At 49.2% G+C, this 27,883-nt stretch overlaps 1 protein-coding gene across 1 annotated transcript in view; it reads right to left on the bottom strand.

Annotated features, from left to right (window-relative positions):
• Nucleotides 1-16,597: 16,597 nt before the first annotated feature.
• The window catches only part of LOC144158681 (uncharacterized), a 41,000-nt gene continuing 29,714 nt past the window's right edge, over nt 16,598-27,883 (bottom strand). Inside the window, exons 3-9 of the mRNA XM_077689718.1 lie at nt 19,483-19,557; nt 19,325-19,396; nt 19,153-19,206; nt 18,984-19,040; nt 18,816-18,881; nt 18,407-18,714; nt 16,598-17,114 (exon numbers count right to left, since the gene is read on the bottom strand). Of these exons, the coding sequence (XP_077545844.1) occupies nt 16,719-17,114; nt 18,407-18,714; nt 18,816-18,881; nt 18,984-19,040; nt 19,153-19,206; nt 19,325-19,396; nt 19,483-19,557 (1,028 nt within the window). The 3' untranslated portion in view covers nt 16,598-16,718. The remainder of the gene's footprint in view (nt 17,115-18,406; nt 18,715-18,815; nt 18,882-18,983; nt 19,041-19,152; nt 19,207-19,324; nt 19,397-19,482; nt 19,558-27,883) is intronic.

Here is a 27,883-nt window from a genome sequence, read left to right as displayed (position 1 = left end):
TGGAACGGGAATCCTAGTCCTGGGTCGATCAGACTTCGCTCCAGCCCCGATACATACAACATGTAGAGCAGGGGAAAGAGCGGACAGCCCTGTTTTAGACACCAACGTACCGGTACCGACTGCGATTGGGAGTCACCTAGGCAGGCCACAACGGTGTTCTCGTACAGCCGGCGTAGGATGTCCACCAGTGTTTGTGGCATACTCAAGGCCGACACTCGACTGAGCATCGTGAGGGACGCTGTCGTACGCCTTCGCGGCGTCGAGGAAGCACGCGAAGAGACTACGCGACTCCTTCCGTGCCAGTTCAATTGTCTGGCTCAAGGTGAACAGATTGTCTTCGAGGCGGCGATTGGATTTGGAAGCCATTCTGTAGCTCCGTCAGGGCCCCGGAGCACTCCGCCCAGGCACTCATCCAGCTTTTTACCACAAGGGTAAAGAGGCGGTACATTACACTGGTCACCGTGATGGGTCGGTAGTCCCGTATGTTACCAGCATCCCCACCTTTCTTGCGGACGAGGCGCACGCGGCCGCACTGCCAGTCGGCTGGAACCGGCTCCACGGCGATGATTGCGGTGAAAATAAGAGCCAGTGTGTCGCGGGCCACATTCCCTAGGCTTTTCACCAAGCCCGCCAGTATTGCATCCAGACCCTGGGCCGTGCTCGAGCTCATTCCGGCAAGTGCGCGGTCTGCAGCGCGCGCCGAGACACCTGCCAGTCGCACTCGTAAGTGTCCGCGATACTGCAGTGTGGAGCGCACTTTTCACTTTGCTCTTCAGTTGCATTGGGCGGCAAGGGGTCGTACAGCTGCGCCATGTGTCGGGTGAGTTGTTCCACGATGTCTCTGACGGGCTCGCCGATTTCATCCCGGAGCTCTGGTGGGGTGGGTTTCCGGTCAAGTGTTGACACGTACGCCCAAAACTTTTGACTCTTTTTTCGCCCGGCAGTAGTTATGGAGCGCAGTTGGGCGTGATCGTGAGCCGCAATTTTCCGTTGACCGGCCTGCTGCATGGTCCGCTTGCACTCTATAGGTACTGCTCCCACAACATTTGGCACTGGCTTGTGGGGAGTATTGCCGTCACCGCGGCCCGGTGCTGGCGATTGGCTGTTCGACGCGCGGTCAGGGCCGCCTTCACCTCCTCGTCCCACCAGCCTTTGCGCCGCATCCCCCCCCCTCGCGAGTTGGAGCGAATCTCAAGGCGCGCATGATGCGCCGCAGTTCCCCCATGTATTGTTCGTAGCTCTTTGGTGGTGTAGCTTGTATACGCAGCTCGAATTCCTGCGCTACAGCCTCGTACGCTGAGGCGGGAAGAAACCGCCTGGAAGGCTCACGCTGTTCCTTGCTCCGCTCCCTCCAAGCAGACGTGGTAAAGCTGACCTTTATGCGGCTGTGGTCGCTGCTGACGCTGAACTGTCCCGCTTCATCGATATGAACGTGCTGGACGTGTCGCGCCAACTTGTGGGATACTAGCGCGTAGTCGATGCAGCTGGGCTACTCCTGGCGCACCACGTAAATTCACCTTAGCAGTCCGGTCGAAGATTCAGCACCTCGAGTGACAGCTGCTGAGCTGTCTGGAGCATGAGGTCCCCGTTTGGATCTTGGAAGCCGTCCAGGGGCTGGATGTGGCCGTTGAAATCACCCAGCAGCAACACTTCTTTATCTGCTGCTCACTGGCCGACATCGCTCTGATGCACTTCATAACTTGCGCATTCCCCGTGTTGTGGCCCCGGTCGACCGCAAGGTAGGCTACCCCAAGCAGGACCGGGATGGCCAGTATGTCGCCAGTCACCCAAATGTGCTCACTGCACAGACAGTCGAGCCTGGTCCATGAGGTACCGGCCTTCCATAGCAACCCGATACCGCCGCCTTTGCGGCCATTTGGAGCGCGGTTGTGCCCTGACCAGTGCCGATGAGGGTGGATCGGTGGCTCTTCGTCGCCAATGAGGTGTGTCTCGGCGACCGCGTACACCATCATACTTTCGTCGTCCGGCAACTGATGATGATGATGATGATCTGTGGTCGTACCCTTTGTATCGGGCGGGCTCCAACATTGGTGCCCAGACCGTATAAACTGTTCACACAGAAACCTTAAAAAAACAGCACACAAAAACACACGAAAGCACAATTTCGGAGAGCTCAGTTTCGTTCTCCGGGGAGCCGGTGCGTACGGTGACGGTCCATCACGCACTATGACTCACGTGCACACACACACTGTCGTTGAGTTCAGGCTGCCTTTGCGGAGCGGTTGCTGCAGGTTCAGTTCAATTACCGGCGCACTATGGTCCACCACTCGCTCAGGCGTTTCTTGGCCACCGTCACCAAGGCCCCCGTGGTTTGCTGTTCCGAGCCGCCGTGAGAGGGGCTGTTCTCCAGTGGCTCAAATCCTAGGAGCTGCGGGAGCGTAGCGCCCTCTGCCAGCGGGCTGAACAGGTTTCGGCAGCAACGCACGACGTGTTCTGTGGTCTCAGCCTCCTCCCCGCAGGCCCGGCAGAGCGTGCTCGTCACTGATGCGTCGAACCGGCTCCGATATTCCAGTGTACGCAGCGCGCCGGCCCGCGCCTCGAAGAGGAGGGCGCTGCCCGTACTGTTGTCGTACAGCCGTTCAACTTTTATGTCCGGTTTGCATCGTCGGTACAGCTGGAGAGTGTCTTTTTTCTCCATCGCCTTTCTCCAGCTTTCCTGTTCCTGCTGTTGTACCTGGGCCCCAACCAGCCTGGCCCACCCGCGTGCAGTGTCTGCACGTACTTCGTTCGCGAAGAAGCCAAACTTATTTCGCAGGTGTTGCACTCGTTTGGTCCAGGCCGTGCGTATGCATTTCTGGTGCACGTACGCAAAGACCCGGCGTGCCCAACGGTGTGGCGCCATTAGGCGGAGCCTGCCATCGTAGGCCAGCTTGCTGTGAGCCTCTCGCGCCTCAAATGTAGACCAACCCAGCTCCCCCTGGATGGCTTCGTTGGCTACGCGCCCGTGGCAGCCGGGGGCCAGGCGCCCGACAGCGCGCTGGCCGCGCTCCAGCCACTCGCGTGTTGGAGACGTCAGGCAAATCACAGCGTTGGCGAAAGTAAGCGCCGGGACGTGCACTGACTTCCATAGCTCCCGCACCATGAGGAAACGATTAAATCCCCACAGGCACCGTCGGCGTAGGACGGTGCTGGCTCTCTTGGACGCTTGCCTCAGGTGGTCCTCATGGGCTGTGAGGTACTTCGCTTCCGTACTAAGGTGTACCCCTAAGTACCGGTATTTGGTATGCTGTACGATTGGATCCCCACAAGGCAACCGTATTGCCGGTTCTGCGTCCTTGTCGCCCGCGAAGCACAACACTGCTGATTTATTCGCGTTGAAGCAGAGCCCCAGCCTTGCGAGCGTGTCCGCGCAGATGTCCACCAGTCTCTGGAGCTCCTCCGAGGTGCTCGCCAGCAGCACAATATCATCCGCAAAGACGAGACCGGGGAGGAAACACTGGCTCTTCAGTCCCTCGGTAGAATACTCCAGTCTGAAACCGAGGTCAGCCTGCAGGAGGTTGCGTTCCAGCGGTGCCGTGTAGAGCATGTATAGGAGTGGTGAGAGTGGGCATCCTTGTTTCAGACCCTTCTGGACCGGTACCTCGTCTGACACAGCACCATTCACTGTTGCTACTACAGTGTTGTTAGTATACAGGCGGTGCAGGACATCTACCCACGTGGGTGGCATTTCAAGGGCCTGGAGGGAGCGCAGCAGTGTGTCGTGGGGCACATTGTCATATGCCTTTGACACGTCGAGGAAGCAGCTCATGAGCTCACGTCCCTCGCTTCGCGCGATTTCGATGCACTGTGTGAGGACGAACAGGTTGTCTTCAAGACTGCGGTCATGCCGGAAGCCGTTTTGCAGTTCGCTCAGGTGTTTGCCAGTCTCCGCCCAGGCAACCATCCATGCCTTTAGGACTTGAGCAAACACCCTGTACAGTACACTGGTGATGGTCAGTGGACGGTGGTCACTCAGTAGCCCTTTGTCCCCGCCTTTCTTAGGGGTCAAAATTACCCTGCCTCGGGTCCAGTCTGCTGGTATTGGCTGGCCAGCGAGTATGCCACTATAGATATCGGCCAGCTGCTCTCTTGCCTGGTCTCCGAGGATCTTCACGATGCCGGCTGGGATTCCGTCGAGGCCTTGGGCTGTGCGTGGGCTGATGTGGCTGAGTGCCTTGTCCAGCGCTAGCCGCGACACTGTCCATTCCAAGTGGCTCAGGTATCCTGTTGCTGCGCTGGCACCTCTCGGCGCATCTGGTGGGCTGGCACTACAGTCCGTCTCTTTTGGCGCCGCGTAGAGACGGCGGATGTGTTCAGTGAGGTGTCGCTGTAGGTTATCCGTCACCGCACCGGAGTCTTCCTCACGGATTTCAGCTGCTGAAGCTCTCCTGTCCAGTGATGATACGTACGACCAGAATTTCGCCGTCGCCCCTTTTCCCGCTGATTTTATGTCCTGTAGCTTGCGGTTGTCCGCTTCCGCTATCTTTCGCTGCGTCACGACTTGCATCTCGTGCTTTCTGAGCAGATAATCCTTCCAGGCTTCCTACGCCGCCTCCTTGCTCAGCGTCTTGACCGCCTGCCTGTGTTTCCGATTAGCCAGCCGTCGAGCCCGTAGTGCAGCCTGTACGTCATTGTCCCACCAGCTTTTTCTACGGGGTCCTCCTCGGGAGTTGACTCTCTTTTCATGCTTGCGCATGATTCGCCGGAGCTCCTCGACGTACTCTTCGTATGTCGTCGCAGCCCGGCGCCTGGCGCTGTCTTCGAACTCCTTGGCCACTTCCTCATACGCTGCGACAGGCAGGTACCGTGAGGCTGGTTTTCTGTGTTCCGTCTTTTTCCGGCGCCATGGTGATGCATCAAACTCGAGTTTGATTCTATTGTGGTCGCTGCCCAAGCTGTACCGGCCTTCCTCGTCGATATGCGCCGTATGCAGCATCTTGCTGAGGCCCGGCGAAATCAGCGCGTAGTCGATGCTTGTGCTGCTGCCGCGGGCACACCAGGTGATTGTCCCCTCGCAGTCCGCACGCAGGTTGACAACCTCAAGCTCGAGGTCTTCAGCTAGTGCCTGCATAAGGCCGCCGTTGTGGTCAAGGTAACCATCCAGTTCTTGTATGTGGCCGTTAAAGTCCCCCAACAGTAGGGCTTCTTTGTCTCTGCCCCAGCGCTGGATATCTTCCCTTATGCATCGCGCAATGCCCACGTTTTCGGAGTAGTGTTCGTGTGACACCCCGAGGTACACCACACACGCAATCACTTCGGCGTTGTGTATACGCCCCGTCACCCATTTGTGGTTCTCGCATGCTCCATTTAGCGGTTCCCACGACCGCTCCCTGTGCCACAAGAAGCCGACACCACCCCCTTTCCGGGAAGTGTTTGATCGGTTAGAGCCAGCCCAGCTCCAGTCCGGATGGAGCGGCGGTTCCTCCAGGTCCCGTAAATGGGTCTCGGCTATGGCATATAGAGACACTCTTTCCTTCTGTAGCAGCTGATATAGTTCCTCCCACCTAGCACGCCTTCTGCCACCATGTATGTTCAGGAACCCCACGACCGTACTTCTCGCTTTTTTGCGTCTGCGTGGGCGCTTCGCAGTTTTGCGTGTCTTGGGGCTGGCGTGCTGGTTGTTATGAGTTCGTGGTGCCGTGTTGCGACAGTGGCCACTGGTCTCTGTTGTTGGTGTGCTCGGCAGCAAAACATGGGTCGTTGAGCGGTTTACTTGCAGCTGTTTCTCCACGACTTCCCTCGATGTGGTACTTTCTCTTGGGATTGGCCGGGAGACACGGTGCTGGTGACCCCTACGATGTGCGCGTCGACGACTGCGGTGGGTTCGCTGCAGCTTAGTTGATCTCCCTACTGCCCGCACTGTTGGGCCATGTGGTGGCGAACGAAGTCGCCGACCAGTCGGAACAGGTCGAAGCCCGCACTGGGTGGACCCGTTAGCTGCGGGGGTGTTGGCCACAACTGCGGTACAGGTAAATGTTGGGCAGGAGGAGGAGGCTGGGGCCGGGGTATTGTCCCTAACCCATGGGGCACCCGTATTGTCGCAGGTGCAAAAGGAGTTAGGGGCGGTGACCTTTCCCAAGGGAACGCCAGTGGCCAAAGGGGAGTAGCCTGGTACTGTACTTGGTGCTGGGGGTGGTGTGGTGCGTTGACGCTGTGGTCGTTTTGCGTTGCCCTGTGCACTGGTGACGCAAGGGACTTGCGATGCTTCCTCGGCATTTTGGAGTCTTGCGAAAACTGCGGTTTCTGAGCCGTCGTGCGGCCACGGTGGAGCCGATGACCTAAAAAACCTTGAGTAGCTTCACAGATCCTTTCAGCGACGAAGCTGATTCCTTGAGGACTGTATCGCACGCCCTCTTTTTGCCACATCGTGGCGACCCAGCCTTTGTTCAGGTTGACGAACCTATGCCGGGCTCGCTTGCACCACTTTCGCAGCTGGGCATTAGCAAGCATGACGGCGGCCCGTACCTCTTCGCCCTGATTGGTGACATCAGGTATGGAGCATACGAGCAACCTGGTCGAGCGGTCTATGCCGCCATCCAGCTCACGCGTCACCTGCTCGGGCTGGCCTTTCATCACTTCGGTGAGCCCGACGTGTACAACGTAGCGTCGCTGAATTGGCCGAGCTTTGCGGTCGTACCTGGCAATGGATTCCATGGCTGTTGCCACTGAGCTGTTCCCTTTCCGGTACATACACCCCACTGCTTTAGGCAGCTCGATTGCTCTTTCTACAGATGTCGCAATCGCGCCCACGTTTCCGTCCCCGACAATGATGACCTCACGGTCGACACTCTGAGCAGGGAAGACACACTTGTCACCAGGGCCTGGATGCGACCTCGATGCTCGGTGTTGTTGGGAAGAGGGCGTTCCTCCCTGCGGCTGTTGCTTGGATGCCGGTGACAGGGGTGACACAGAGCTGGCAACGATTTTTGCACCGGCATCATTGTGGCTCGGCGACTCTCGGCCGCCTATCTGTGAGCAGTGCAGGCATCTAGTAGCCGAGTCATCTTGCGCAGGGAGAACAAGAGGAACAGGCTGCTCGACGACTGGGGTTTTAACTCCAGTTTCAACTGCATCAGGTTTGTCAGCGGCCGGCGCAGGAGAAGGCCGCGCAGAGATGTCAAGAGTGCTGGAAGCTTCCGTAGGCGTCACTTCACCCTGTGCACGACCACTGCGCGATGTGTGATCCGGTGACTGTAGGATATCCGGTGTCTCGTGCCTTGGGTCCCCTTCTTTGGAAATCGTGGCCTCCGCCTCAGAGCTGTTGTCCACGGAGAGGCGGGGCTGGGCGGTCAACTGCAGAACTTGTTCTTGCAGTTGCATTACTACACTCCTGAGCTCGGTTGCCTCCTTCTCCGCAGCCTCCACTTTACGGGCCAGAGCAGCGCTAGAGGAACAAACGTTGCAGACGAAGCTTCCTGACGTTCGGGCATCCCGGAGAGTCCTGAAGCCGGTTTCATCCAGGTACGCCCACCTGCGGCACTGGTCGCACTGCACCTGCGGCGCGTCATCATCCTCCCGCCGCGTCGTAGTTTTCACCATTTCTCTGAGTGCGCCGATCCGCAGGCGCACGGAGACGGCGGCACGGGAAACAGGTTTGCGGGGGAACGGCGAGGACTGGTTTTGGGAGAAAGCCGGCTCCCCAAAGGCAGTGCTCCTCGATTCGCGGCGCCGCACCTAGGCCTACTGCCTGGTCACGGTGTCTTTCTGGGGTAGTATGCTGCAGACACTCACCAATTTGCTGCTCTAGAGGTGTTCAGTGGAACGTCCGTCATCGAAGCCATACCGGGAAATCAAAAATCCCGCGCGAGGCGGTGAAACTGGGCTGCGAGGCTGAGCGGTAGCAGCAGGGCCAACATCACACCGAACATCATAACAACTTCATCGGACTCGTAGCGCCACCGCGCGGGAGCTTTGGTCCCCATATGAAGCTCTCCCATAGCGTTACGGAGAAGTTTCGTGACCAGAAAAGCATTGAACGACTCTGGTTTTAGTAATCACCGCACACAAAACGTGCGTTCACTTTCCTTTTGTTTATTGACTTCAACGAGCAGCTGATCACTCAGCGGACGCATTTTTTTAGATATACAGGTAGGCAGTTCACAAGTGAGAAAAGGTGTAGTTGGAAGAGTGTGATATGTGATAAGGCCCCCTAATTTCAGCTTGTGCTAGATTCTGCAGGCTCGAGGATCCCTTAGCATATGACGATGTTTCGAATCCCGTAGTTGCGGACAAGGGTATACTCTGTAAGCCCGTCTCCCAGCTGCTTGCGGAGACGGGCTTAATATCTGGAGTACGATTTTGTCAGGCGTAACTGGAGTGCTGTCAGGCATGAGTGCTCCGCTAGAATAGGATAGCTGCCCTCGTATTTCATTACCTTGCTGGAACGGGCGCTTTGACGCAAGTGTGCTCGCATTATCTTCGATTTCTTTGTATACCCGCCGCGGTGGCTCAGTGGCTAAGGCGTTGCGCTGTTGAGCACGAGGTCGCGGGTTCGATTCCCGGCCGCGGCGGCCGCTTTTCTGATGGAGGCGAAAAGCAAAAACGCCCGTGTGTACGAGATTTCGGCGCACGTTAAAGATCCCCAGGTGGTCAAAATTAATCCGGAGCCCTCCACTACGGCGCGCCTCATCGCCTGCGTTGCGTCGGCGCGTTAAACCCTACAATCAAAATCATCATCATTTCTTTGTATTATTAACTCTGCCGCAAAAGCTTTCCGGACCGCAGTTGTCGAATCATTTTGCGTGAGCTCCCGCGATACTAACTAAAATGGAGAATGCCATTTGGAAATTTCAAATAATTCCCGATCATCCGTAACCCCATTTCTTCAAGATTAAGTTTTATAAATATCCCAGGCAGACAATGTGCACAAAATCTTAGTGAGGTTGTTTCCTTCGCTGCATGACACCGTTTCTGATACGAAGCTTCTAGTGCGCAGTACTTAGGCGCCCGCTACTGTAGTTCGACGGCGGCGTTGTCCTCGTTAGCGAGCGAACGAAGGGAGAACCGAAGACAGAAAGAAAACAGAAGAGGGGAGTGGCGAAAGTGTCAGGAGGAGGGAGTGAGACATGCTAGGGCGGTGGCGACGCGCGTCGAAATGACGACATAGCCGCGCGTTCCGTCGTGCGCTTGACGATGACGCTCTTCATTAGAAGGAATTTCAGGTCGCTTCCCGGGAAGCAGATTGCGATCACTACCCGAGACGCAGTTCGCACCGCCGACGCAGAGGCTCACCCATAAAGTTCCATACTAATATATATTAGTAAGAAACTGTGGGCTAACCATCACTGGCATTTGCGCGGACGGTTCAAACCCGATTTTCAACATGCTTGGAGGCAGCGACGCGCGGCGGCCAGTCTCGTGTAAGACAACTCAAAGCGGCGGGCTGCTGTGCAGCTAAAAAAAGCGTAGTGCGCCTAGTACCAACAGCAGTGCGCATCGGTACTTCTGTTTACGTGTATTTTCGAAACTTTCATTGTTTACCCCCCCGTTCTTGCTGCTGTACACTCAATATGCATTACATTTAAGCCCAAATAGCTCCTTCGGAACGCTTATAAGCAGTGCCTAATTTGCGTAAGCCTCAGCACAGCTGGGCATATGACATCATAGGTTCTGTTGTTGGAAATGCGCTAGTGGGTCGCATGGCCATTCCCCTTTTTCCTAATTATATAGCTTATTTGAGCGAAGTGTGCGTAAAAGTGGTGTCCGTATGATTCTAACGAGGCAATCTATCGACTGAAGCAAACTTGTGTTTTGTCTGCATGGCCCCTTTATAGGGGCACAGACACAAAAATTTTGCATCTTGTTTTTTTTGTCGCGATAAGTAGCTAGTGACCTACTTATCACCTCTAGAAACCTCATTTGCTTCAGCGTGCGACGGTTGTTTAATTAGAGGCACATTCAATGCGGCCAGTCACAGTTTCGGTTTCAGCGGGCGCCGCGAAACGATGGATTTTGTGTGAACAAGCTGGCCACGTGACCGTCGGAGGGATATCAGAAAGCAGAGCTGCCGTAGCACTGTCCAATCCGCATCGCCGGCAGTTTCTGCGAATGCCCCCACGTATTAATCTCGTGAGCCGCTTAATTAAAAAGCGACCGTGGACGTGACGCAGACGCTGTGAGTGCAAATGCTACCGCGGCTAAAGAACGGCGCGCAACGCTCGCGTCAGTGGGTGGCAAGACGCGCGCTGGGAGCAGCCGGCCGGTCTGCCTACAGGTCCGCCTACAGATGTGTTCGGCTTAGCACAGTGGCGTATATTCGATTGCCGCTCTCGTAAGCGGTGCAGATGAAAATTTTTAATGCAACCCACCATCGCATCATTACCTCATTTCTCATATAAGCTTCCATGGTTGGGACTTGGGTACAATTTCGTGCAGCGGTAACAAGCTATCACTCGAGCTACTTGCGGCGGCCTGCACCACTTCGCGGCCGTGGCCGCCGCCTGCACAGCGACCGTGCGGCTCGCTCATTGGGCTTTTCGTGTCTCCGGCGCGTTTTCGCGTCCAATGTAAATAAAAAGTAATAAAAACACAGAGTGCCTGGAATCGCTGCAGAACTTTGGTCACGGCCAGCTGCCCTATGAGCCGACGAAATCACGGCGCCTCCGCCGCCAACGATCGGGTCGTTCGTTCTCGAGAGCAGAAGCTCCGCTCTCCGATTGGAGCGGCGAGCCGGCGAAAAACGCCGGCAGTGCGGAAGCGGCAAACACAAACTCGTGACGTGTTTGGATGTTGTTTATTTACAACATATCTACGGGATGTCGAGTGCGCGTGGTCCGCTGCTGGCTGCTCGGTTGCGTTTCGCACACTTTAAAATTGATTTTAAATGTGTTATAGGCTATATACGCCGCTGATATTTTGCAGATGATGTATGTGTGTTCACACCAATCTATCTCCGAAGTTATCTCGCCTTCAAAATTTCGTGTCAGTACGCCTTTTTAAGTTTTTTTGTGGAGCACAAGTTCGCTCCAACAAACTTAACTTCTTCAAGAAGCCCACGTTGTCCTTGGCTACGTGACATCTTGTGGAGGTGTGGCATTCTGTGTGACATTCCTATCCAAATCACTCACAGAGGAAAGACAATCGTCAGTGACAGAGGAAAGACAATCGTCAGTGGCGATGGCACTTCCAACGTGTGGCGTGCCCGAACATTTCCATTAACGCGACCTTCGTATACACCTCAGAATGCAGGCCTGTGGCACATCAACTCAATCCTTTTTACGAGAGCTTAGTGAATGTTTGCATCGTGAAAACAATAAAAAGTTGTTCTAACAGAACAAAATGTAATTATACACAAAAGCAAAAAAACACACCAAGGAATTCATTCTGCAAAGCATACAAATAATGAGGCAGGTATATGATTAATAAAAACACTGAATGCAAATGTCAGTTCCAATTATTTCAACTCAACTAACAGTTTTACACAAAAGGGACATACAAATGTTTTGTTACAAAACTGTTAGCCCGCATACAAGCTCGACAGCCACATGGAATGTTCTATTTAATATGCATAAAAAACTTGTGCAAGTACCCATGAAATAAACCTGTGTAACATTCATGCGTAACATGCACACATGAACACTTTCTGTGGATGTGAACGCTCTTCAGATTTAGGGTGTCTGAACACAACAAAATGGTACCAAGCCCCGCGACTTGCTTGACCCTAAATGTTCAGAAATTTGTATGCATTCTAGGGACAAACATCCTGCAAAACAGATGTCAAGTGCAATACAACATGTCTGGTTGGCTTCACCAAGAATGACCTAAGCTGACAAGTAGTGGGTAAAATGAAATACGCTGGCGGCTTACAAACGTTATTTTGAATGTGTATTGAAACGAACATGACTAATGCTTTGAGCAGACAACACCGCAATGGTGAGGTGGAGAAAGAGAGGCTAACAAAATGGCACGAGGTTTGGAGCTGGCAAGGAGTCAATCACAGGCACTTTGTTCTGAGTTGTACATGTAAGCCAGCGTTCAACCAAATAACACTTTTTACTTTTAACAAACAGCGTGTAGATGCGGCAGAAGGAAAGCAATTACAGTTGCCTTTGCAACTGACAAAAGAGCTGTCTTGCTGATGATATTAAAGGAGCCATGAAGACAAAATACAAGTTGGGTTTATTAGAAAGGCTGCTCAGTCCCGATAACAATGATACCAATATCATCGCAATCTTCGAACAAATAACGAAGATATTAAATAAAACGTGTGAAGCAGTCGCGACCCCCTAGCCAGTTTCCCCGGAACTTTTCTGTGACGTCACGGAACCTTGTTTGCGCCATTGGCGGCCGCGTAACTGACCTGTCGCGACGTCACATGACTGGACGTCTGTAATGGGGCCTCTAGTTCCATTTGACCGCACCACTTGAATGCTAACGTCCAGTTAGCGCACTGAAAATTATGTTTTATTGTTGGGCGCACTGAAAATTATGTTTTATTGTTGGCCCGTATGACGTCATTCTTGCTCATAACGTCACTGTGGCGCAAAATTTGAAAGTTTTTAAATACTTCTTTCTTTTTTTCGTTAAAAAAATCTTTTGTGGCTGTAATGAAGCTGAGTGAGATACTGAATCCTAGTTCTTTCAAATTAAACAAAGTTGTATTTTCTCTTCATGGCTCCTTTATAGCAAGTTAAGGTTTGACAATAAAGACCTGAGTCAGTATTATGGACATAAGTAGCTGCGTAGCTCAACATGCTGCTCAAACTCACTTTAATAAGGGCCTAATATTAGTTACGTATTTTTTGTACTACTGTTGCATAGCTTGACAGCATAGCTTTGTGAGACTGCAAGATCTCAGCTCCAAAGAACATTGTTGTTGGTTTTCAGTTCGCTCAAAGTACTCTCATTCAATCGTTATTACACTGCCACATTATACTACTGTTGTAGTGCATTATTACTCGTGCCGGTAGTTTTTGCATGGGACACCAAGAACCCTTCAACTTTCTGCTGAGCATTGCAAATAATGAAGCATTTATACCACCCCATGGGCAAATGTACTGCGCTTAGAACTGAACAGGAAACAAAGTGTAAAGCATAAATGATGTTATTGGCACGGTACGCCACGGTACGGCATCTTTCAAACGAGCATGCTGCACTTTTGGAGCTTATTTTCAAATGTATGTGGACACCAATCTAGTAATTAACCAGATGTTACACAAAATAGGCTGAAGGCATGCCTATGACATGGCTAAAGTGAAAAATGTCGTTCAACCAAAGCGGAATTCCCACTACAAAGACGTTCAGCAGATCAACAGAAAGCCCTTCACAGGCACGTCTTGAAGCCAAGGTATCCAACCCTACTGTGTCGTAAAAGCAGTAGTGCCTCTCCGAGCCTATGAGTTGCAAAAAGTGACACTACACTGCTAACAGCGCGGGGCACAAGGCGGACTTTAATAATGCCGCACAATGCAGCCAATTTCCATCATTACATTACTAGCAACAGCAAACGCTTGGTGACTAGTACACTTCAAGGAACAGTGGGTGTGGCGGTACAAATCATTTTAGCCAAACAAATACTGAATTTACTCGCTTATTGAACCCTCTCTCCATTTTTCTTCTTGAGAATTTACTTTGTCACTTTGAATAAAAAATGCAGCGGGAATGTTTTTATCTGATGCCGTAGACGAGCGCAACTTGATATCACGCTACAGTAGGCGCAGAAATGCTAAGAACGCATTCCAACAAAAAGAAATCTCAACAGTAGACGGGGACGTGAGCGCAAATGCCTTGGCTCACAATTAAAAATAGCGCGCTTGCAAAGCGCCAGCTGCTGAATGCAAAACAAACCTTCTTGCGCCATGAAAACACTGCGGTGTGCGAATAGAGGACGGAACGTATTCCACACTCCTTCCCAGCTCTTTGCTGATTCGGTTGGTTCCGGTGGCGTGCGAACAAAGCCCTAAACGTACTCCGCACTCCTTCTCTGCTCTGTGCTGTCCCAACTGAGCCATTATGCTCCATGGTCATGTTCAGCTGTGTTCCGATTTTTTCAATGCAGAGCATTTCAGTAACTCACGATGTCACCCGCGTTGACGTCCGTAGTCCGCACCGCACCCCTTCCTACTATATATATAAAAAATACTATCCGGCGCCAGGTTTCGATCCCTTGACCCTGCGGGCGGAACGTAAGGAACATGGTGCTCTACCCACTGCGCCACAAAGCCGACACAGAACGGGATGTTACGAACGCGCCTTATATCGTTGACTGATTCAAATTACTGCTGACGAGCGCTCTCTCGTCAGCAGTTGCCACAAGTGCAACAACATTAACGTAACGCAAACTACTTAACGTCGTGCGCCCCCGGAAATGCTCTGCATTTGATCATGCCCCTCGCGAGGGGGATGTTTCACTGCGTCTTCTCTCGGTCGCGGGACCCGTGGCGCCATCTGGCGGAGGCGGGGCACAACTCGTAGCACTTTCTTTGAAAAAACGCCTCGAGTGCGCGGCAAATATGAAATAGGGATGACGCGCTTACGAGGCAATCCGCCGACGCGGCTGCTTTGTGTACAGACTCGGCGGCGAGCGTCCCGGGATTCTGGTGCCGACCGAATTAAAGGGAATCTGCAACACTTGCAGTGAAGTGAACGCTTTCGCTCTTCCCTTCGCGTCTGGAAGTAGTTATCGCCCGCACGGAGTGGCACTGAGTGGTTTGCTCATGGCAGCTGATACACCTTCCGTTCTTTTTTGGCGTGTGTCTGTCGTTGTGAAGGTGGGGCTGTGCGTCTGACGTTGTGCGTCCATCACCGATATAATGGTTCATGCGTGGCAAAACACAGATATGAAAAACAAGACTTTTTGCAAGGTGAGGTGAGAAGTTCAGGGGATCGAATCAAACTACTCTACCGCAAATTCTTGTTTCTCTCTTTCGCAATATTTTGTAGACGTGTAATAAACATCATATGCGGAAACTGCTAACAAATCACCGAACCGAGACAGCGGCACTTACAGATGCTAGTTAAAAGTAGTAATGGCGGTGCTGTTGACTGAGGCAAACAAAATAATGAACAAAAAACATAGGAGGGTACCTATCTAATCCGAAATTATTTGGTCATAAACAGCATGTTGATGAGCAATAAAATGACAAATAATCGATTGACTAAACTAATAGCGAATTCAGGGATACCATAGGTTCAACGTGCCTTTCTAATACCCCTGTCGCACTGGCACTTTCAATCGCGATTGAGTCGATCCGGACCCGGACGCTGCTACACGGCAGTTTACATCGCGATCGAGCCCGATATCGCTCCAACTCTATCCTGGTTCCCCAAGCGCGATTGAGGTTTCTGAGCGCCATATTTCTAGGGACCGTATGAGCGCGATCGGACGAAAGCAGCTGTACTCTCGTCTCGGCTGACCAATGGGACAGTAGTTGACACCATCAACTAGCGCCACAAATTGTTTAAATAACTTTACGCAAAGTAGCGTGTTGTAACATTTATATATTTACGCATACCTACGACCGCGCAAAGGTACTAGACGCCGGCCGCAAAGTACATTTTTTTGTGCTCCTGGTGCGAGCCGTACGATGGGCCAGTAAATAATCTACATAGCCGGGTTTAAACTGAAGGTGGTGGAACATGCATTGATGCACATGAAAACAGCGCGGCTGGGCGGCACTTCAATATTCACCCAGTGCGTGCACGCGGCTGGCGAAAACAAAAGGTTTTTGGGCGCTGAACAGGTATTGTGTGTTTCATGGGCCCAAAGAAGGGAAGTTTCCCAGTGTCAGAAAAGTTTTGGAGTGCCTTGACGGCACAGAAGATGGTGCGCTGTGGGCCGACAACAAATGTGTAGCTGCAAGCGACTTCAGTGATGAGGACAGCTCCATGGCAAGTGGAGGGCCACATCATGTTGGGAATAAAAAAAAATTATTACATAATTCCTACGTGTTTTACGAAAATGGCAAGGCTCAGACAGCGCTTTTCCTAGCAACTCTATTGCATGAAATGTCAAGTTTTAAAAATCTGTTGCAATTTTTTTCCCCATATAATAAACCCTTCCCCCAAATTCATGCTGAATTTTCTAGAAAGAAAGTGGGCCCATACGCGAGTAAATACGGTACTTGAGTATTTGACCCCGGCATTTTCTGTGCCATTTACTGAAACATTAATGCAGGCTTCTTGAGTGGGAAACGAGTTTACCCCACAGCCTGAAAAAAGGGTGCCCTTTGCGACATTCCTAAACGACTTGATTTCCCCCCACCCTTTGTTTTTTTTTAATTAGTAGACAACCTGGGGCATATGAACCACTGTGAAGTGTGCCATCCGTGGTGTCCCTAAATGACTCAATTTATCCCCCTTTCTTTTTCTTTTTAAAACAAGCAGACAATAAGAGGCATCAAAACCTCTATGAAGGGTGCCCTCTGTGGTGTCCCTAAATGACCCGATTTATTTTTTTTTTAAGAAGCGCACCCTACGGGACGTCTGAACCACAGAACTGTGTGCAGTCTAGAGCTCTCCTCCTCATTTACTGCACCATTAGAAATGCCGTCTCCTTGACTGGGAAATGAGTTTACATGCCAGAAAAAAAAAAGGGTTTGTGGTGTCCCTAAATGACTTGCCTTATCCTCCCTTTATTTTTAAGCTCTCTTAAACAGAATTTTAAACAGACGGACTCTACGGGACATCTAAACCACTCGGAGGGTGCAGTTTGCGGTGTAACTAAATGACTCAGTTTATCACCCCTTTCTTTGCTGTGTTTTTTCCCTAACAAGCGGACCTTACGGGACCTCCGAATCGCCCGGAACTGTGTACAGCCTAGGGCCCCGGGCGCGCCCCAGTGGCAGTCTTCCCTCCGTGGACGGGGCGTGCTCATTGGCCACGTGAGAGACGAGGTACTTGACGCGATCGAAGCGCTTGTTGCAGAGCTGGCAGACGAGGGGCTGCTCCCGACGGTGAGCATTCGCGTGCTGCTCCAGGTGGCACTCACGCTCGCGGACCGTGAGGAACCGCTCAGGGCACAGTGGGCAAGCATGTGGCCGGGGAAAGTGCACATACTGCACGTGGCCATCGAGTGACTGCTTTGTCCGGAAGTGGCGGTCGCAGTGCGGGCACACAAAGGAGGACCGTTGGTCTTCTCTCCGCCTTTTCTTGGCCCCGTTGGAAAGACCCGGAACCTGCAAGATGCATCCACGGAGATGCGACGTGGCGGTAAAGGTTGCCGACTCATCGATACTGCACTCCTCATGGAGTTGTGACTCATGGGTTGTAATAGCTTTCAATTCGGCAGAATTTCTGACGTTTCAAGAAGATGCACCGCTCCCTAACATCGCCTCACAGCAGTGGGCGCATTGCCGATCAGCTACGACCCCATCTACCAACCGGATCTTGGTAGAGGGGACAGCACAAGTTTGCCACCTCCAAAGCATCCTGGACTGAAGAAGCCTTTCACTGGGCAGGCTTCCTAATGCAAAGCTTGCTGTCTGTAATAGAGCTCACTCAATCCGTCAGTCAAGAAGATGAAATCCGTCAAGCATGCTCACTTTGGAATCAGTGACAGGTACAACCTTGTTCCGTCGCTTAAAACAAGGTGCAACCCAATCAGGGGTGTAAACGGGCTTGAGCCTTTGGAGCAGCTTTGGGGCACTCAAAGGCACATTTTGGAGCAGTTTAACCGTGGTATTCTGAGTCCTTCATCTACTTGGACCTCAAGTGAAGGAGGCCTTGAAATCGATGTGCCCACGCATAAGCATTGCGCAATCCTCCCCTCAGTCGAGTGGAGGGAGCAAATGGAGTAGAGGAGGGACTCAGAGTTTGGCCCTAAGTCTGTCTGGGAGGAGGTTTCTATAGCCAAACGTCATTTATTTGCAGTTTTTGGTTCCTGGTAAGCAAAAAAAAAATTTTCAAATGGCTTTCACTCAAACTAGATCAATGCCGAGCAGGCCACTTTTCTGACAAGTTAGAAAAACATACCTGCCGGACTAGGGATAATATTTAACAACAGTCTGGCGGGCTCGCGCTTATTTTACTGAATTCTTCCAGGCTCGGGCCGGGCTCGGGCTCATATTTTAGAAGTTTGTCGGGCTCGGGCTGGGTTCGGGATCAGATTTTAAAAATTTGTCGGGCTAAGGCGGGGCTCGGGCTCACATTTTAAAAATCTGTCGGGCCCTGGCCGGACTCGACATATATGTATATATATATATATGAATTGAGCACTTTTCTCTTTTTAATTTCCTAACTAAGTGTTTGCGTCGAGGTGTGATTTTCGTCCATTTCAACCGTGCGTAAAACGAAGGGCTCCAACCTCATAATTTTTAGTTTCACAGTTTTGAGTGATCGGCACATGGCACATAAAAACCGCATTCTCCAAAGCCATGTTCTCAATAGTACCAGCCAGCCTAACTCAATGTTCCGAACACCCACTGTGTATGACATCAGCACCATTACAAGCCGCCATCTAATAAAATACCTGCATAACATCGATGGGTGGACCTTCCACCACCCGCCGCTGCTCTGACGACTGTGGTTGCTGCGATGGTCCTGGTTGGGGAGGTTGCTGCGACCAACAATTTGCAGCGGCTTGTTGGGCTGACTTGGCTCGGCTTAAGATGCGGGGGATGGTGTATCCCTCGATGGGTGGTATGGCAGGCGGTCTGCCACGACGTTGCACGGCACCAGTCTTGCTTCTAGTGGCTACCTGCCTGCACTCAGCCGGCCCGGAGGGAAACTTCTTATCTGGTGCGGGCTCTGACGTTGCAAGGGCTGAGGCTGCCAAACCTTGTCAATAAAAGAGTCGAGATGAGTCATGATGAAGCCAACTGAGTGGCACTTCGAAAAAGCACTTGTTCTCAAGCTTGCAATGGTTTAAAGCCCCTCACCAGGGTTGGTTGCGACAAGCCTCTCTATGGCAGGCTCCAAAGTGGCAGGAACTGACACTGCCAAACCTACCGGCAAAAAAAGTCAAGTCAAGACAGAGACAAAGCCACATGAGAGGCACTATGCAAGAGAACTCATTCTCAAGGTATTAATGATCTTAAGCACCTCACCATGGCAGGTTGGGACAAGTTTTTCTAGGACAGGCTTCAAGGTGACAGGAACTGGAACTGCAAAACCAGTTGATAAAAAGAAGTCAAGACTAGACCAAGACAAAGCCACATGACAGACACTATGCAAGAGCCCACATTCTCTTCATAGGAATAATTTAAACCACGTCACCATGGCAGGTTGGGTGAGCGAGACATTCTGTGACTGGCTCCAAGGTGGCAGGAACTGAAAGTGCCAAACCAGTCCATAAAAAGAAGTCAAGAGAAGGCAGAGACAAAGCCACACGAGAGAAACTGCACAAGAACACTCAATTTCGAGCCAGTAAAGGTTCAAAGCACCTCACCACAGTGGGCTGGGGCTGCAGGACTCTCAGCTGGTGCAGGCTCCACAGGGGAAGAGTCCGACATTGCCAAATCTATACAAAGTCAAGACAAGGTGGACACAAAGCCGCACAGAATGTAAGACCACTCATTTTGAAGCTAGTAATGACTCAAACCTTACCATTGCGAGTTGGGAGAACGGGCTTCACATCACGCATGACATCCTCCCATGTGGCAGGGACCATCAATACCGAACCTGTTAGTGGTACAGAGTTGAGAAGGCAAAATGCTTGAAAGACATTTGGTCTTGAACTGGCCAGTTTACCAGTGGAAGGAATGCAAGTGTGTTGCATAAAGGGTGCGAAAATAGACATGAGAGTGCAGACAAGCACAGAACACCATGTGCCACACAACACCCACGTACTTGATTAACAAAAATTGTAGCAGATAAGGTTTAGGTGGCACAAAATGAGCTTGACACTGACTACAAAAGACTGACTGCCCACCCCATCTATGCTGTTACCCATCTTCCTGTTTTCTACTGTGCATTAGTCTGTTTTAGTTAGCACATGTTATTTGTTCGTACACCAAGACATATTAGGGCTCGTGCTGTTTAAATACCGTATTTACTTGATTATAAGGCGGTTACAATTATAAGGTGAGGGTGAAGTTTGCAGACAAAAAAATCCACACACACATTCGAATATAAGGCGGGGTATAAATTTGAGACTACGTATTTTGGAAAAACACCTCGCCTTATATTCGAATAAATACGGTAAGCACCAAGAGCCGCTAACCCGGATTTGAGAGTGACAGAAAAGAATTCAAATTGGAAGCTTTACTGTGTGCACACAATTATACTGAGCCCCTCACAGGCAACTTTGGTATAAAAACCCCACGCCAGCCATCCTCATTGTCGTTAATGGATTCTACTTTTGTTCGCCATCAATTTTAGTATTTTCCTTTTCCCCCTTGATAGCTAAATACTCTTCTTGGCGCTCTCTGCTCCAGTTGGCCTTGTGCCATTGAAATCCAACCATCATCATCATAGGGACCCACTGAAAATAAGATCTAAACAAAATCCAAACAAAATGGCTATGGCTTCTGCACCAAATGAGGATCTCGTCAAATGCCAACTGAATAATTTCAGTGCCTAGAAAGGGAGAGCAAGCCAAAAAGAGCAGTTTGCAATCGGTGCCCAAATTCCTGCAATGTAACAACAAAACGTGTTGATGACGACACTAACTTTTCCATTAGAGTACTGGGCAGCAAGTGCATGCTTGAAAAAAATGCTCTGCCTAACGCACTTTTAGAATTCGTTTAGCAGACTATGATGTAATGAATGTCGGCCACAATGCAGTAGAAAAGCGCACAAAAAAAGATATAATGAGCATAAATTCGAATAGTTGCGTTGAGCAAAAACAGCTTCAACACATCATTAAAAATGTTCTCTAGTACTCCAAAGACAAGCTTATTTTTCATTAGCGTGTAAGAAGCCAACTGCAAGCACTTGACAGGTGAGCACTACTGAAAGGCCTTTGGATTAATTTCGGATTAATTCAGGGACACTGCGAACGCACACCAAAGCATTGTGCATCTTCTCTTGCCCCTCAGCTTCATACAAGTTCAGTCACAGTAGGCTCCAGCCCTAAAATTCTTGAGCCCTAAAATTGCAATAGGCATAGCTGCACGCCTACATGTACCACTACAATGATGCCAATTTTAGGCTCTAGCACTGAAGCAACATCCAAGATAAAAGGTTCATTATGAAAGCCGGCTCTCGATGAGTTTAAGTGAGAGTCATGCGAACAGCGTCAAACACACTACCAGAGAGCTCTTTCATAGCTGGACTTGCAGGTAGAGAAGTGAATTAGAAAAAAATGCAGTTCCAGTAGTGAGGCAGGTGAAAAAACAACAGAAGCAACACTATAGAATCAAAAGGAAAGAAGCAGACCAAGAAAATCGGTAAAATAATCAAGCACAGCAAACCAAATCTTGCAAAAATGTCCACATGCTGTAGACCTTACTTGATTCAAACGATACAAGCCACACAGTTTTGCAAGTGGTGCATACATCTTTGTAACAGGCAGAATGCCAAGTGATTACATTGTTCAACATTTTGTGCCATCAGCATTTGCAAGCTCACTCAATTAGCGCTAGCTGATTTTGCGACATCTTAAGGCCCTTCTTTTTAAAATGTAATCTAATGAGGCACAGCACTTTTCAATGAAGAACAAGAAAGGGGTACAAGGACACAGTTCTCCAGTCCCTAGTGTTCAATTTATGAATTACAAAGGCCCCACAACTCAAGGATTGATTTACCTGAGTCTTTGCTTTTTATAACGGGTTAATGCTGAAACAGGGGCACAAGTACAAAAAATTTTTTTGAAAACATTGTCATGTTCTTCGAAACGTGTCGATTTACTGCACAACGTAAAAAGAGGTCCTGCAAAATTGAATCAAAAGCAAACTCCACTATAGGAAAACGTACTGGAAACAAATGAAAACAACAAGAATAAAAGCAGGCAGCTATTTTAATGCTGCCTCCATAAACAGTTCCAGAAGTACAAAAACAGAAAACGAAAGACTTGAAAAATACTTCACAGCACTCAAAGTAACGAACATTGCTGTGGTCTCACTGCAAATGCATCACATCAGTGATGTCACTGTCACTATGTACCAACATCAGTCAGTCACATGATGCATAGTCAATAGTTCAAGAAATCCTGTGAGGGTTGTTTCATAATGCCATTGTGCTCAAGCAAACTATGGCACTTTGTCAAATTTTTGTACCTAAAACACAGTTCTCACGTGAAAAGTCAGAATGACTAGAAGACAGCTGCTTTCGGTTTATTCTGGGCATAGAAAGTGTACGTACAAGGGTCTTGGAACAAGAAAATAAGTACAGATGGCGAGACTTGTTCATATCACAAACTCAAGCATTACACGATATAAAAACATATCATTAACACTCCGATTTCTGTCGAGTTAAGAATGACACGACGAAAGGGACAACATCGTTCAGATCACAAGTACAAGCAGTTTTTAACTGGTATTCAACTTATAAACAGATTCCTAATCACAATAGCGCACCTTTCATTCCAAAATGTTGCTTGGAAGTAACAGCCAATGAATAGCCAGCAGAAACACCACTAAAGCGCAAACAAACTGCGAGCTGCCCGCTTTCTTAGCTTCCATTTGCAGGCAAAAAGAACACTCACCGACGGGACACTATTATCAACAGCCACCGTGATTACAACCCTCTGTTGATCTTTTTTTATCTTGCAGCACATGCTTATTTATTCCCCCCTCCCCCCCAAGAGACATGCATTGTACATGGTTCTTTCATGGTATTTGTAACACTACACACTCTAGCAGCATATCTGACAGAAACTTGGTGCAGTAAATGCATAAGTTTTTTAACTTGTAATGACTACATGCCAAAAATGGGACAGAATGTGAAATCACGCATCCAAGGTACACCTTGATAAAAATCACATTATCCGATGCCACGCTGAAAAATTATTAGCAGCCTGAACAATTCATTTGCAGTACACAAGGTTAAATGCTAGGTGTTGCACAAAACCACTGATTTTAAACTGTGCTTTCCATCTTCCTGCCAATGCTGTTCACTCACTGAGTTAGAATGGAGAGAGGGGTGGTGGGTTTACAGGTCAAGACGACAGAATTTGCTTTGAATGCTTTAGTCACTTTATCAGAGTCACATGTCTATGTGCAGCAACTACCCCGCACCAGAATTAAATGAAGCGTCAGTTTGCACAATTTTGCGATGGACAGGCTAGATTACTTTTCAGTGATCAGGCTCCATGGCTTTGCAAGGTGGGCATGCATTTGTCACCACTTCTATTTTCAGTACGTAGCACAAAAAAATATAGAATAAATGTTTACAGATGACATATCTATGGTGCTATGACACAACCGGTGCCACGGTAGAACTACCCTATTTGTAGTCTTCTCTGCCTGAAATTCCTACATTTTGTTTTCATTAACGTATCTGAAGTCCTTCATTCTGCCTCGAAGTAAGGGCTTTACAAGGTGGCACTAAATATTGGAGGATGCTTAAACCTTGATTTTACAAGTAGAATGCCACAGGGTTGTCACACTCGATGATGAGGAAGACTGCGTAGTATGCCTGGCACAAATATATGGAAGCACATCCAGCACACAAATATCAGCAGTGAGTGCATGACGCCAGTTACTACACTCAGTGCTGACATTCCAGTACCCCTATCAGCGCCCAAACAGAGAAAACTTGCTGCTTCTGCACGCTCACTATCTGCCGTGCCTTGTGACCTCGGGGCTTTCAGAGGGTGCCGCATAAAATTTTCCGTTCACAGCCAACGCCACCGTCGACGCCCACTGTTCTAAAACATGGGGTCCATAATGGCACACGTTAATAAGCAGGACCACGGGGTGGCCTCAATGCTATGGCCATAGCAGGAATAGTGTGCCAGTGCTGTTTCGCTAGAAATGCAGGTCACGTTAGTAGCAGCTACTTTCACCAAAAATACAAACCACGACAGTACCTGAACAAGTAAGCTGCTTCTTTCAAGAGTAAAATGCCCGACAAGCCTTGAACATTTCACCAGCCATAAACCTATGTAGCTGCAAATTCTAGTCCCTAACTCAACGTATATTGATGAACAGCACAACGCAAAACAGAGCCCTTAACTTCTGCAAGGAGCTACTTCACATCCAAGCCAAGACAGAATTAAACAAATTGAGGATCAAAACGAAGCCTTCTTCCAAATACTTTGAGCCACTCCTAGCGTGTGTTTTATTGGTATAAGAATACTGGGGGGCAAGCACTGTAGATGGCGCACAACAATTCAATTTCGAGAACGCACTAAATGTGGGCAATTAACAGCTGATCAAAAAGTTAAGAAGACGTACAAGTAAAAAAATTATGCACCCCTCCATGTAACGACGATGATGGTTGAACGCAAAGCTTTCTCACAATGAATTTTTTTGGTTGGCCAATACCACACTACGAGTATGTGCTAATCTGGAGGTACGCACCACATATTTAGAATACCCACAGCAACTCTTGGGTGTGCACTCCCTAGGCCTAACGTATGAGTTTGGGGTGTACGGTGCGAATTGGTACCAACTGCTTGGTGTTCACTGAGAAATTTTTCGAGTGGGGGCCAGTTTGAGGTGTTAAACCCCCATGATGTGACGTTAGGCCTAACGTCCTAAACCTCAAAATCGGAAGGTAGGCTAAACATCTTGTGGCTAACAGCCTTACAGCACGCAGAGCAACGCCATTCTTCTTGCGACGAATTCTTTGGTTGTCGTCCGAGTTTTCCAAACTGCTTCGACCATGTCGACATGGAGCAATCAGATAGACGCCGGCTTCATAACGGGAGGGACCCAGGTTTGATTCCAGTCACGGGAAGCATTTTTTTCTTTCACTTCACCCACGATTGTTAATCATCATTGTCAGAAAAAGTTGGCTTTCCTGCAGGGCATATTGCCATACAATGGCATCAGTGAGGACACTAAAGCTTTGCTTTAAAAACCTCCTTTTAATGCTTGCAATATAAGCTGCACTGCACTGCCTGCATGTTTTTCTTGTGAGAGTGAACGAATGGGGCTGTTGACAAAAGTTAACAGCGAATGGCACCAATGTAGCTTGGACTGTGAACGCTTTCTTGGGCAAATGTCTCCGAGCTCTACTATGTCAGTATTTAAAATTGAAAAAGAAAGGTGCGCGTTCAGCACACATAAATTTATACAGTATACTTACACACTGACACACGCACACACATTGATGCAGGTTATGCGGCATGCAACATCGAACATGATTTATCAGCCTGAAGAACAAACACAAAGTGCAGTTCTTTTCTCACCAAATGTACAAAACCACAACAAACATGCAGCAACAGTTTCATTCTATTCGAGAATGTGCATCATATCAGGCCTTAGAGGCTACTCTACCAACATACCTCACCTGCTTCCAAACATCACAGTTGGTAGATTAACCCTGGTATGCACTCATCTCTCAAATGCTCACCGTGGAATAGCCAGCGTACCAAAATAGAAATAAGTCAACCAAAGCTGTGCTGTAACTATGGACACCATGTTTTCATTTTTGGTGATTTCAGGACATATCATATTCATCACCAGGTGATGCCCGCTGTGTGCTCATCAGTTGACAAATGCATGTTGGATGTTTGGTACACACTCATTAAAACCTACGTAAATGGGAAAGCTGAGCTAGTTCGATAGGATTCGTAATTCAAAGTGCAAAAACACGCAAACGTAGACAAGCGCTTCTGTTGTTTGCATTAAAACCTACCAGAAAACTTATATCTGGCAAAAAGGAGCACCGACATGTGGTCTTAATATGCTCACCGAGAATGCTTCCCTAAGCATAATTCACAGCACTCATGACCCACAAATTGTCGATGCAGTGGTGCTGGGTGCCACAGCTTATCCCTAGCTTGGTTTCGTACAAATATCACTTAAAACAAAAAACATAAAGGAGGTTCAAATTCAAGCACAAGCACCATCAAAAAGCCACAACCTGGTTAAAGAGGCCCTGAAACACATGCGGTGAACACTCCTGTAACTGTAAGGTTGTGTGTTAAAATACACCTAACACTGCTTTTCACCAACAGCAGAAAGCTTAGAATTACGCTGGAAATTTTGCCTCCTCTCTCAAATCTCGCCATCTTTCTGTGTGTTTACGCGCTACAAAAAAATTTAAGAGATAATTTACGACAAACTTCCACTTCTAAAGCAGTAACTTTACACCTTTCCTGTGCCAACCCCTTTATAATAAAAAGAGCCCATCAACCCTCTGAATATTAAAGGGACCCCGAAGTGAATTTGTCAAGCTCTTGTTTTTGCTTGCACTGCGTAGAATGGCTCAAATAAAAACCTGTTCTACCATTTATGAAACAGCCAGTCTGTGCAAAAACATGCTTAGCATCCGACATTATCTTTGACCGGGCATTCTCAATATCGCAGTAATTGGCATACCACGCTTCTGCCATGTTGTTAGCTCTAAAATGCGTCAGGTAAGCCTAACAGCACTGCTTCGAATCGTAACAATCACTAGTTGAGGCGTACGGAGTGGAAGAACGCCCTCCTCGTCACCTGAGATTCTCAATTGTGATGTGCTTTTCCCCCACCTTTGGAGCTTGCCTGGCTCGTGCCTGTATAGTAAGAGGCGTGTTCACACCGGGCCAAGATTCGGCTGATTCGGGACTGTGCCCACAAGCAGTCGGTGCTTATGGCAACAGCACGCGAACGAGAACTTGACAGCACGTCAGTGTCAATCTGCACGCGTCCTGCGAATTCACTCGTGGAGCAACAGCGCAAAAATGATGAACTCAGTATAGAAAACATTGCCCCAAACTAAATATATCATCTTAAAAAAAAAAAAAACATGGACTATCAAATTTGAACTTTCGACTAGCAAAACAGTTGATCTGGAGCTCGAGACCCCTTGGCCACAAGCCAGCAATGCTAGAGACGGAAATGCAAAGTATATAACGTATAGCCAATTTACATTTTTATTTAGGTTTTGCACTTGAAGAAGCTTAGATGACCATTTTTTGTATAGCAGTAGTGCAGTAAGTGTCCCCAAAAGTCCCACAATATCTTATGTCGACCGACTGCATTCCTTAGGCGGAAAAGCGTTCACAGGTGTGTGGTCGTGCTGCTGACTGCTGTGCTAGTTCACCCAGTGCAAAAAGTGCTTCCCTCACCCCGGTCTAATGCCATACGATAAAATTTTTCATTGATTTTAATTTCTTAGTACCTATATTAACTTTGCTGACTCTTCTCCCACCATCAATTGGCCTTATGTTTGTTTTCTACTAGAATACCAGTCAGCGAAGTGTCGCATGTGCGCTTGTGTGGAGCACTTGCTACAAACAAACGAACTAAAGCACATTCTTCCAAGAACGAACGTGCCGTGGCTTAGTTTCAACTGAGCGAATGAATTGCGACGACCCGTCAGCGGCCGGCCAACTAAACACTGGGCCAACTGGTTCTGTCGGAGGGTTGGCAAGCCATGCAATAGCGCAGTCAAGCCAAGCCCTCTGGTTTTGACGTCACACGAAACGTCATAGGAAATCGGCAAGGAGGATGCAGAGAGAAGGACAGCATTTTCAAATTGATTTTTATACTGATTAAAGTCGTGTAAACGAAGTGAGAGTGGTCGAAACATGGCCGAGAGACTACAGGCTACAGTTTGCGCTAGTAATCCTGCAATGTTTACAAATCACTTCAGTGTCCCTTTAAGGTACAGTACAGACACGTCAATTCAAGCTTGAGTTTTAGTTTAAGAACCTCTTTCACTGCACCGGTCGACAGCTCTATCTCAAATGGGCACATCAAGTTCCACAACTGCAGAGCTCCATTTAGGGTTCGACTGTTCCAGCATGCTTGGCACAGCGAGCTATGCAGAGCACTGAAAAAATAAATTAATACACTCGAGATTAGTGAACGCTGACCAAAGCCTCAACGCGGAAGCATTTCTGAGTTGTACAACACCACCAGTCTACAAGCCATAGCTGAGACTGGTTACCGGGGAGAGTTTGGGAGAT

The sequence above is a fragment of the Haemaphysalis longicornis genome, unplaced genomic scaffold (genome assembly GCF_048455015.1).
Source record: "Haemaphysalis longicornis isolate Haplotype H1 unplaced genomic scaffold, Haemaphysalis longicornis Haplotype H1 scaffold_10, whole genome shotgun sequence".
Classification (NCBI taxonomy): Eukaryota; Metazoa; Arthropoda; class Arachnida; order Ixodida; family Ixodidae; genus Haemaphysalis; species Haemaphysalis longicornis.
The sequence above is the reverse complement of the archived record's forward strand: the minus strand, read 5'-3'. Positions and strand labels throughout refer to the sequence as shown.